This window comes from Maylandia zebra, linkage group LG3 (assembly GCF_041146795.1).
Source record: "Maylandia zebra isolate NMK-2024a linkage group LG3, Mzebra_GT3a, whole genome shotgun sequence".
Taxonomy (NCBI): domain Eukaryota; kingdom Metazoa; phylum Chordata; class Actinopteri; order Cichliformes; family Cichlidae; genus Maylandia; species Maylandia zebra.
In genome coordinates, this window is record NC_135169.1 from 54,672,037 (window position 1) to 54,683,632 (window position 11,596).

Consider the following 11,596-nt stretch of genomic DNA (forward strand, 5'->3'; position numbering starts at 1 on the left):
CAGCTTGTTTAGCTCCCAGCTCCTGTATCCTAGAAGACAAAGTCTTAAAATTAAAACAACTTCACATTTGCAACCAACTATAGATCATAAGAGTAATAAAGTATTCAGCATCACAGAGACAAGTATCATTGCAGGTTTATTCTAAACTCATTAAACTCCTACTTTTCCCCATAATTTGTTCCAAATTATTTAACATCTCACCGTCATTCCACATTGTAATCAGTGACGTCCCTTAAGTTTGTTACTCACCATGAGCCCAACAGTGTGGTCAGATAATGGGCCCCGATGTAACTATTCTGTAACCACTGCACATCTGTTCAATTGTCACTCGTCTGTCTGTGCTGAATCCTTTACAAGCACTCTTAAAGAAAAACAACATTAGCCAAACACAAGGTTCATCCCGGTTGTCAGGTGTCGGCCATCCAGATTCCAGAGGAGCTGTGAAAAGTCATAAAGTTAACACTCGCTGTGGAAAAAGTAACAATGGTCTCATCACAGTATGTCTCACACTGCATTCATTTCTTCCCTGTAACATTCTCTCAAAAACACAGTGTAATTTCATCATCAACATATAGCCTGTAACTACAGTTCTCTTCATACAAAATCTCAGTAATCCTGTGGTAGAGAAACATCATTAAGTTGTGTCCTGCTGTAAACCACATGATCAAATCACATGATTAACCATCTGCTGTAAAGAGAAATGTAAATGTTAGCGCTGCGCAGGTGTGTACACACTTTCTCACAGTAATCTCTGTGAGCAACACAAGGTAGTGAATGACACACACATGGTAAATTCACAGACATAGAATTTAAACTAAAAAGGTTAAATTTTCAGAGTTCACATAGTCATGTGACCCAAGTTTCCTCCTGTGGTCTCCTTCTGCTCCTGCAACAGAGACACACACAGAGACACATCCACACCTTTGTCAGGTGGGGGTTAACTTCACACAATGGTGTTAAGTCAGTCAGTCTTGTCAGCTTTTGTCAGTCAGTCAGTTTCCCATTTATTTTAAAACTCTTACTCATTCACTCAGTGATTCCTTCTTTTGCTAATTGTGGAAATTATCGTCGCATCCGTTTCCACGCTCAGCAAAACAACGTCATTTCAAAAAGAAAAATAATTTAGACTGGATTTTCTCGCTGAATCCTTTTGGACAGGAACTTGTCTCAAATAAGTGGATTTCTCCTGAGCCCATTTTAATTTTGGAGAAGCTCACTTTGCAACAGTTTTCTCGACGACGCTTCGATTCTGATCGTGCTCAAACAGAGATCATCAAACAAAACTTTCAGTGCACCATGAAAGTAACAAAATAAAAGAAAGAAAATAAAGGAAATCAAAGGAAAGAAAGGCCTTGTTTAAGTCATGACACGTGTTCTTCATGCCAGGGGGATAAATCGTCACAACCCAATTGGCAGGCTCAACTTAAATAACAAAAGACAAATCAAACAGCCAGTTTAATCTCAAACATTCATCCAATCAGCCATACACACAACATACAGCATAACCCTGTTGTCTTAGCACATAATAAGTTTCTTCTCATGTAACTAAATGTGTGCCATGGTAAAACTTCTTCACACACCAGAAACTCACAATCAGCTCACTCAGCTCACTCATTTAAGACCTCTCATCTATGATGCAACCATCTGTCCTCCTATAATATTCAGTCCACTAGTCTATGTATCACTTTCATCTTACTAGTGACTTGGACAAGATGACAAACAGAATCTCATGCTTAAGATGCTGTCTGGTCTTCATGAGTATCATTTATGTGTAAATGCATGTAGAGTTAGTATAGTTAATGCATTTTCAGTATGTTTTTGTGTTCTTCTCTCATCACACTTTCATTATTCTCATCACTGCTTAAAACAACACACATCTCTCTCTGTTTTTTTTCTTTAACTGTACTTTTCTCCAAAACAGAAAATAGCATTACAGCTGTTTCAGACTTAGAAACACCAAACACTCTTCGTGCTATCATTCATCCACACAACTATTTTATTTCTTTTTGTCCACTGGGCAGGTGACCTGCAGAATCACGTCTGCCCCAGCTGGATACCTTTCACACACACCATGACGTCAGACACACTCACGGACTGGATCAGGAGAAAAACTTTCTTCATCTTCACACTCTGTTACAGAAACACCATATGTTTTTTTTGTTTGTTTGTTTGTTTTGTGTCAGGGATGGATATGTAGTTGTAACGTTTGTGTTCACTAACTTTACTTTCTGTTTCCTACCCTGCCCAGTCTGTCTTGGACTCAATGCTTCTCCCAATGTCTCTCCATACTCAGCCTCTGCTCTCTCACGCTCTTCTCTGGCTCTACTTTCTGCTAACATTCTTGCTTCTCTCCTCTTCTGAACCTGCTCCAGCCACAACTTAGCAACTGCTAACTGCAATTCCTTCCTCTGCTTCGCTTTACCTGTTTTACCAGCTACACTTACAGCTATTCTTTCTACCAGCATTTTACACTGAACTTCCACTAATGTCCCTTCAAATCCACATTTCTTACGCCAACAACCTACATACTGCGTACTGCCTGGTAAAAATTTCTCCATAAATTTTAAATCTCCTTCTAAGGCAGACTTACACATTTTATTCTCCATTAACAATCAGCCACACTCACGCAGACCACGTCTGGCCCGCACACACACACAACATAGGCCTATCGCTTGCGTCTGCACGCACAGCTAGCGCTCTCTGTTGAAAACTCTCAAACGCCCCATATGGCGGAGAATTCAACCTTCAGACACTCTCTAACGCCCCAAATGGCGGAGAAGCCTGCGTCTCTCTCACGCGGCTAGCGCGCTCCCGGACTCACATTTAACGCACAGCCCGTAGCCGCTCTCTAAGGCCTTCTGTACTCACTGTTTGTTTACGTTCATGGGAAGAGCCTCTGGATCCCGTCAATCGTCATCCATCCCGAGGGGAGGTCAGGAGCAAACTTCCCGGCCTGGTGGCAAGCCAAAAACACCAGGGCTTTACGTCAATCATCCCAGACGTTGCGGTGGCGTCCTCTCCCTCTCCTCGGTGGATGCAATGTGTTAGGCTCCGGCTCCGAAGGACCAAATAAATGTTGGGTCTGTGTTTCCACAAACCCCGCTAATTCTAGAGACTTATTCATCATGAAGAAAACAAGACAGTCGATCGATCCATTACTTGCGCAAGGGAGGCCTCGTCTGTGTCCAGCACGACAATGACCCCAATGGTGGCCTCCTCTCGCTGCCTTTTATTGACAATCTTCAAACAATAGTTTACAAAGCACCTCCCCTTGCAACCCCCCTTTGGTTACATAGACAAGGCACTGTATGTGTGTGTGTGTGTGTGTGTGTGTGTATGTGTATGTGTATGTGTATGTGTGTGTGTGTGTGTGTGTGTGTGTGTGTGTGTATGTGTGTGTATGTGTGTGTGTGTGTGTGTGTGTGTGTGTGTTACCTCCTGCTGACCAAAGGGTCATAAACCCAGGAAGTTTACATCAAAAGAAACAGATCTTCCAGATAGGATGTATCTACAATAAAACCTCCCCCAGCACAGAGTGGCTGGAGAGGTGGCCAGGATCAAAGGAATGGCTTTGATCCTACTGCTTGAACTAAGACTGTACAAATTTAAGAAACACAATGGCAACATTCAACAATTAGACTTAACTGTAACACCACCACTTTACTCTGTTCTACCTGTCACATCATTTTATCAGGAAACAAATATGCTCATGTTTTTACTATGTTTGTCTTGAAGATGTAAGAAGATCACATGGTGCTTTTTATTATTGTGTTGGTTTGTTTCCTGTCTCTTGGATGGAGCCCAGCTGTGCGTGGCCCCTGGGCCTGTGGTCAGAGTGTGTGCTGGATAATCCGGCCCAGGATGAGGCCAAACTGACATGGGATGAAATGTCTGTCACATAATTGAGCTTTGTGAGAAATGTACGACTTTAATGTGAAACATTCAGAGTTTTTTCTCTTGTTGTGTTTGAAGCAAAGTTACAGAGGTTTGATTACAGACACAGCTGAGAGTTTGTAATCTGTCATCATTTTAAAAGGTTTACATTTCTTCAGTATTTCCACATTTGCAGCTGGTACCTCAACCTCCACTTGTCCAACACAACTGCTGTCCACTGCCTCCATGACATTGTGATTTTGCTGTTGGTCTTCTGTCAGATCTTCATCAATCACTTCTGCACGGGGCACACCTTCAGACTCTGCAGCTGCATAACGAAAGCCTGTAAGATAAAATTAGACATAAGGTAAATGTACACCAATATTCCAATGACAGGTGTGTGATTCATCTGGAAGTTATGTGCGGATTAGTGTACAGTGATAGCAATTTAGTATGTTGTTAGAGGGGGGGGGGGTTGTTTACCTCCGATGGGTGCTCTTTTTCGCTTCCGTTGCGTACGCCTTGAGTGCCGGTCCGAGTCTGATACAGGTATGTCGTCATGCCCCATGTGCAGTGTTGGTGCCCAGTCTGGATTTGTTACATCCATTTCATATGCTGGTTTGCCTGCAATAATGCCAAATCATAAGCTACTCAGTCGACATGATGTGGTTCTGCAGCATCACACATTAGCATGTTTTATCTCATTATCTATGACCTCAGCACGTTGAAAATAACACTAAAAGCCTTTCAAGAGTGATATGAATTAATTTAGAACTCACCGGAAAGAAAATGCCGTGAGCAAACCAACAAAAAGCTGGGGATTGCAGAGAACTCGATATCCGCTCGTCTCACCGCTGCAATCCAAGCCTGACGTCTTTGTTTAGTAATATCGGATACATGGGATCCCTCACGTTGCCTCCAGGATGGAAAACGATGAAAAGAGAGCCCGTTATCCAGCTTCTTGCCTTCACGATCGTGTGATCTAACGTTGCAACCGACAACACAACACGTACGATCCATAGCTGAAATGGTATCCTTTGGCTGGCCTACTGTCATGGCGGAAGGGGGCGTGGCCCATCTCCCGTGACATCACGCTCCAAAGCCCTATAGGTGGGAAAATGTACCATGTCGACCAATCAAAAATGATATGGAAACATGACATTTGGTTGTTTAGCAAAAGGGGGAAGTTTTAGGAGTGACCGGCAAGAGAGAGCGAGTGAGCGAAAGAGAGAGAGAGTTTTGATACGTGAGAGATTTGTGACGTTTACCGTGTTTGGTCTCAAGTTAGTTTGTTGTCTTGTGTATTTAGTGTGTAGCTGTTGTTTTGTTTTGTGTGTCAGTTCTACTAGTGATCGTCACAGTTGCTGCCTTAAAGCCAACAAAGGCAGATTGCAGTGTAAACGCTGAGTGACACACCTGCTGTCAGACCTGCAGGTTTATCCCTGTGCTGTTCTCATATGTGTTAGAGTGACACAAACTATTGTTTGACACCTGATTGTTCTGTAAATAGTTTGAAATGATTATATGAAAAACGTCTGAGCCTTGGCTGCATTTTTTGGTAAATAGTACCATATAACTTTGTTGTTTGCAAAACGTGTGCGTATTTTTAAAAATGTACAATCTCTATTTGCATTTCAAGTTATGAAGATGATTCGTTAAACATGTGTGTGGTTTTTACAGTCAAAATATCACTTTCTACGTGTATTTTAAATTTTGTCTGAATTTAGATAAATTGTGCTGATACAGTTGGTCAAAATGAGAAAATAACAGATTGGCAAGATAAACTGTTTTTAAAGGTAAAATATAGAGGCCACATCAAAAGTAGTCAAGAAGGGTTAAAGGCTAAAAGCAAAGTTGTCACTGTTGGGTCTGTGTTTCCACAAGCCCCGCTAATTCTAGAGACTTATTCATCATGAAGAAAACAAGACAGTCGATCGATCGATTATTTGCGAAAGGGAGGCCTCGTCTGTGTCCACCACGAAAATGACCACAGATCTGACCTCCTGCTGCTACCTTTTATTGGGAGACAGTTCACACAAAACACGTCAGAACAAAGCCACGCCCCCTTTGTTCTAAGACAAAGCATTTTATGTATATGTGTGAACTTCTGTAAAAGTGTGTGTGTGTGTGTGTGTGTGTGTGTGTGTGTGTGTGTGTGTGTGTGTCAGACCTCCTGCTGACCAAAGGGTCGTAAACCCAGGAAGTTTACATCAAAAGAAACAGATCTTCCAGATAGGATGTATCTACAATAAAACCTCCCCCAGCACAGAGTGGTTGGAGAGGTGGTCAGGATCAAAGGAATGGCTTTGATCCTACTGCTTGAACTAAGACTGTACAAATTTAAGAAACACAATGGCAACATTCAACAATTAGACTTAACAGTCACCAAGTACTGTTTATATTTGTGTGTATTGCTGCAGCTTTTTTGAGTATTAATTTGGTGCCTTTGTGTGAAATAATGGTATTGTGAGTGATCCATATAGTCACAAAGAATAGCCACTTGTTTCTGTGCTACCAAAGTTCCCCGGCTTTCATTCAAAATGTGTTTATCGTCAGCACCTGCACATTAAACTACTTAAACATTATAAATGTCTTCAAGCTCACACTGAGGCCTGTGGGGTACTATCAGCCACTGAGACAGTACACACATTTATATGTGTTTGTATATGAATATTTCATACTTTAAGACTGCCTGTTTATTTAAGGGAGATGAACAAAATACATTGGAATTGTACAAAATAATATCATGGATGATAAATTAAATAGATTTTAAGTAGATGCTTGTGCATTCTTAAAGTCTTATATGTTGAACTGAACTATGTGATCTGTTCAAAGCCTTAATCTTAATTTGAAGTGAAATGTGCATTTTGAGTTTATACACTATGTATATAAGGCGACCGTTTCCTTTTGCAGTATTTTTGTGTGGTGTACTTTTCTATGTCTTAACAAAAGGGGAACAAAGGTGTTTAAGTTCACCTAGGATGATGTGTTTTAATTTTCACATGGTCTTGCTTGAATTTGACCCTGACAAAGGCGTATGAACTCTGTCAGCTGTTTGGAGTTTCCATTTTCTAAACTTCTACATTCTGAACCTTCTTCAGCTCTGAACAGATGATGAAACACTGAATGATTTCAAGCTCACACTTTGTCTAATAAACTTACATCTTTCATTCTTTATACAGATTGGAGTTCTGTGGTTTGTCAGAGATCAGCTGTGATTATCTGGCAGCAGCACTGAAGTCCAACCCCTCCCATCTGAGACAGCTGGACCTGAGCTGGAACTACAACCTGCAGGATTCAGGAGTGAAGCATCTGTGTGGTTTCCTGGAGAGTCCAGGATGTGGACTTGAAACTCTGGGGTCAGTCAGCATGTTTTAGTTGTGCTGAGATGAATATGATGTGAAAGTTGTGCTGACACTAAACTGCAGACATCAGGCTGATATTATACTGATCCACACTGAGGATCTTCATGGTAAAGTCTGTTTTCTTCTTCTCTGGTTTAGTCCATTGACTGCAGCAGAACAATGTTCACATTTCAAACCTTCAAAGAAGAAGAAAAATCCTCCACTGGATAATTCACTGTGAAACTCTCCAACTCTTCATTCCACCTTAAAGTCTGTCTGACACTGAAATCCAAAGCAAAATGTGCGTTTGCTTTACAGACAGCAGTCCAACACAAACATACACACATCATCCAAAACACAGTCCAACATCCAAATCTCCTCCACTGCCAGCATGAATGATGGGAAAGAGAAGGAGGAACACTCTGACATTCAGGGTTAGAATGAGTTTCATGAAGCAGACTGTGAAGATCAAAGCTGCATTATAAAGCTTACATGAATGAATGAGTGGACAGAAGTGGACAGAGATCATCTGAAGCACTTCAAAGGCTTTAAATCAGCACATTTCTCTTTATTCTTTATCAACTCTGTTAGTTTCTCTCAGTTTTCTGTGGAATGAAGCTAACAGCAGGCTAATAAGATGCTGACCAATAGGTTTCTATTAAAGGTTGTAATTTGTATATGAAAAAGTGCTTTGGCTCAGCAGGGATCAGCTTACAGGTAGAATACAGCTGCTGGATGGGATTAGCATGTCATAGCTATCTACCAAACTGCTAACTGGGGGATTTCAGGCCATCTATGGATCATTTTTGCTAACTGTTTATTCAGCTTAGGCTCACAGGGCTGCAGCCTGTGCCCTAGCTGTCATAGGGCAAGAGGCGTGGTCCACCTGCACAGGTGAGCAGTCCATCACAGGGCCAACAGAGAGAGACAGAGAAGCACTCTCTCACATCCACACCTACAGCCAATTTAGAAGCACCAATGAACCTAAGCAGCATTTCATTGGACTGTGGGAGAACATCCAACCTCCACAGAAAGGCCAACAAGCTTCAACCTACAACCTTCTTGCTTTAAGGCACTAGTGCGAACCACTTTTCCCCATTTCAGCCCAAATCCTGCATCTTCCTGTTTCTGACTCCAGGCCAGCTCCACTAACACTTTCTCATCAGACACTGCCACCTAGTGGAGGAAGTCTTAGTCCCATTTGAAGCTTCAGATTACAGTTAGTTCCTTTACAAAGAGGTGGAGGTGGTGGGGCCACAGCACCATCATCACTGAGTGCCATAGGACACTTAACCTTTGTTTCCATATGCTGGGAACTTCCTGTTGTTCCAAGGAGGACTGGAAAATGTGTGAAAATCTCCCAGTCAGTTCCTCACAGCACACTTCAATCATTTCCCTCCCACAGCATCAGGACCAGGGCTTTTTCTCTCTTTGGTCCCACTAAGAGATTTCCACACAAACACCTCATCAGTGGGACTCTCAGAGCTACCAGCCCTTTGCTACAATCACAAAGCTCTTCATTGAAATCAATGATATCAAAGCTGGAATCAAATGAGTCCAAGTCTTCTGCTGATTCAGCATCACATTCATCTTTGCTCCTTGTCCTGCATCCCCACCATGGACTTCATTCCTTTCCAAGCCAGCCTTGAGTGTCCTTTATTCAGCTCATCCTCTGCTTTACTTTTACACCTGATTTTAGCTGCTTTATCTCTCTTTCAACAAGTTTCTGTGCCTCAATCTTTTTCTTCTCTCCCTCATAACAAGACAGCTTCTTCTGCCTGAGAACATGTTGGAGTGATTTACTAATCCAGGGCTGCTTATTGGGGAAAATACTTCCTGTTTCCAAAGTAATCCCCATTTTTCCCAGAAAGAAATGTAAGTAGAAATCGATGATCTAAGTGAGAACATGAGCCTTTAAAAAGTCCCAGTGGGTGCAGTCAAAGCAGTCCCTCAGTCCCAGTATAGAGTCTTTGGTCCAGACTGGAACAACTGTGTGCCCAGTTTGAGCTCTCTTCAGTCCTGTGACCTGACAGACCCAGAGGGGCCATCACATCACATTTAGAAGCTCCCCTAATGGAGCCACAACACATGTCCAACACTTAGTCTGTCTTGTTGGACCAACTGGAAGAAATGATTCAAGGACTTAGTCACAGAACAGAGATTCAAATCTCCAAAATCCAACTGGCTGCATCAGGACATATAGTCTGAAACTCTGCACAGTTTCCTGTTTGAAGCTGCTTCCTGTTGGCTTCAGCTGTTTGGAGTTTCCATTTTCTAAACTTCTACATTCTGAACCTTCTTCAGCTCTGAACAGATGATGAAACACTGAATGATTTCAAGCTCACACTTTGTCTAATAAACTTACATCTTTCATTCTTTATACAGATTGTGGGACTGTGGTTTGTCAAAGATCAGCTGTGATTATCTGGCAGCAGCACTGAAGTCCAACCCCTCCCATCTGAGACAGCTGGAGCTACAACTTAACAACCTGAAGGATCCAGATGTGAAGCAGCTGTCTGATCTTCAGCAGAGTCCAGACTACAGACTGGAGACTCTGGTGTAAGTAGAGTGATGGAGTGAATGGGTGGTGCTGTCAGCAGTATTGTACTAAACACAGTCAGTATGAAGCAAAGATCCAGTGTTTCCTGTAAAGCTGCAGCTTCTCAGTGAAGCTGTGAGAGGAGAATGGTGACAGGCTTCAGGATTGGACACAAACACTTCCTGTTTCTGACCTTTATGGTCACCATAGTAACGGCTGACACGCTCTGATCAAACGCTGTCAACAGCCAATCAGCTCTCTGAACAAAGCAGCACGCAGACCAATGACTGCATTCGTTTCCAAGTTTAAAGCAGTGAAGAACACAGTCTGTAGGTGAGGAAGAATTTAGTGAGAGCAGATGTTTGGATGGAATTCCTCCAGTTAACAGCTGGAACCGTCCATCTGGATTGTTGGGCTTGTTGTTGGGGTTCCTACAGAGCTCAGAGTGGACACACCAAGGTTCTTCTAATGAATGAAAGTCCAAACTCAAACTAGGAGGGAAAAACATTTTCATCAACTTCAATAAAAATCCAAAGATTAGAAAAAGTGAAGCAACAATGAGTCCTAGTACAGTCCCAGCACTGAAGTCCCTGCTGCTCTTTATACTGGATGTGCTGCATCACTGACTGACAGCTGATGAAGAGTCTCTGGAAACACTCGTTTATCTCCTCTGCTCTTCCTTCTTCTCTCTGCAGGTGGAGGCGATGATGGTAAACAGGACGGTGTGTGTGCTGAGAGAGGAGGAGCTGTGTCCTGATGATCCAGAGAGGTTGAAGCAGCAGCAGCTTGTGTGTAGAGACGCTCTGACTGGGCCATGTTACTGGGAGGTGGAGAGGAGAGCTTCATCCAGCAGTGACTGACAGAGGAATGAGAAGAAGTGCAGATGACTGTCAGTGCTGCAGAGTGAACTGCTCTGAGAACAGCTCCACTGTCAGACACAATGTAGAGTCCAGCATCATCCCTGTGTGTCCCTCTGGATCTGACAGAGGATCATCAGTGTATCTGGACTGCTCTGCTGCTGCTCTGTCCTTCTACAGTCTCTGCACAGTCTCTGTCTGACTCTGGCTACATTTTTGGCATTTATATTCTTGGTTGCTCTCTTTATATTTTTCACATGCAAAATGTGCCCATCTTTGGCAAGATTCATACTGCACCTGGAAAGGAAAAATAAATGGCTCATATTCTGTTTGGTGAATACTATTACTCAACATTTTAATTATGATTGGCAAGTAATGATACTAAGACTTATGTGTTTCTTTTCTTTTGTTTTACCATTTCAATCATGCTGCGGTCAGCGTTAGCATCTAACATGGACAAAACAATGCAGTAGTCCTCAGCGTTCCCTGAAACACAATCATAGTTAGGTTTTAATCAAACATTATTTATTGAATAATTAAAAAATAATAGTAAATTTTTTCCAAATATACTTCCTGGAAAATTAGTCTAAATCAGACTTTGAGAAGGGTCTTATCTGAAAGTGTTTGAAGAGCACTATTTGTACTGTGCTGTTTGAAAAGCACTATTTAAATTGGAAGTACGCACTAACGTGATAAGGACTTTACTGGACTTACCTCGATTTTCAAGTAGGGTGCAAGCTATCTGCATTCGCTCCAGCACAACTGGCTCTGTAGTGGTTGACACCTCACTGACCTCTCCAAAATCAAGGTAGTGTTCTGCAAACTGTGAGATTGATCATAATTAGAATGTAAAGTCTTAATTAGGTAAAGGATAGGATAATTATAAGCCACAAGGCTTCAGCCTATTCCTTTTTCAGTTACTGTATGATTAAGTACTTCTATGTAAAATGATCATCTTTGTTGTTGTTGACCGAAATAACTTT

General features: G+C 42.1%; 1 protein-coding gene across 2 annotated transcripts in view; it reads left to right on the plus strand.

Annotated features, from left to right (window-relative positions):
* LOC112429812 (protein NLRC3-like) overlaps positions 1-10,940 on the plus strand; it is a 158,064-nt gene extending 147,124 nt beyond the window's left edge. For both annotated transcript variants that reach the window (XM_076882442.1, XM_076882443.1), the window contains one exon: positions 10,452-10,940. In XM_076882442.1, coding sequence (XP_076738557.1) covers positions 10,452-10,464 — 13 coding nt within the window. In that variant the 3' untranslated portion in view covers positions 10,465-10,940. The remainder of the gene's footprint in view (positions 1-10,451) is intronic.
* Positions 10,941-11,596: the final 656 nt, after the last annotated feature.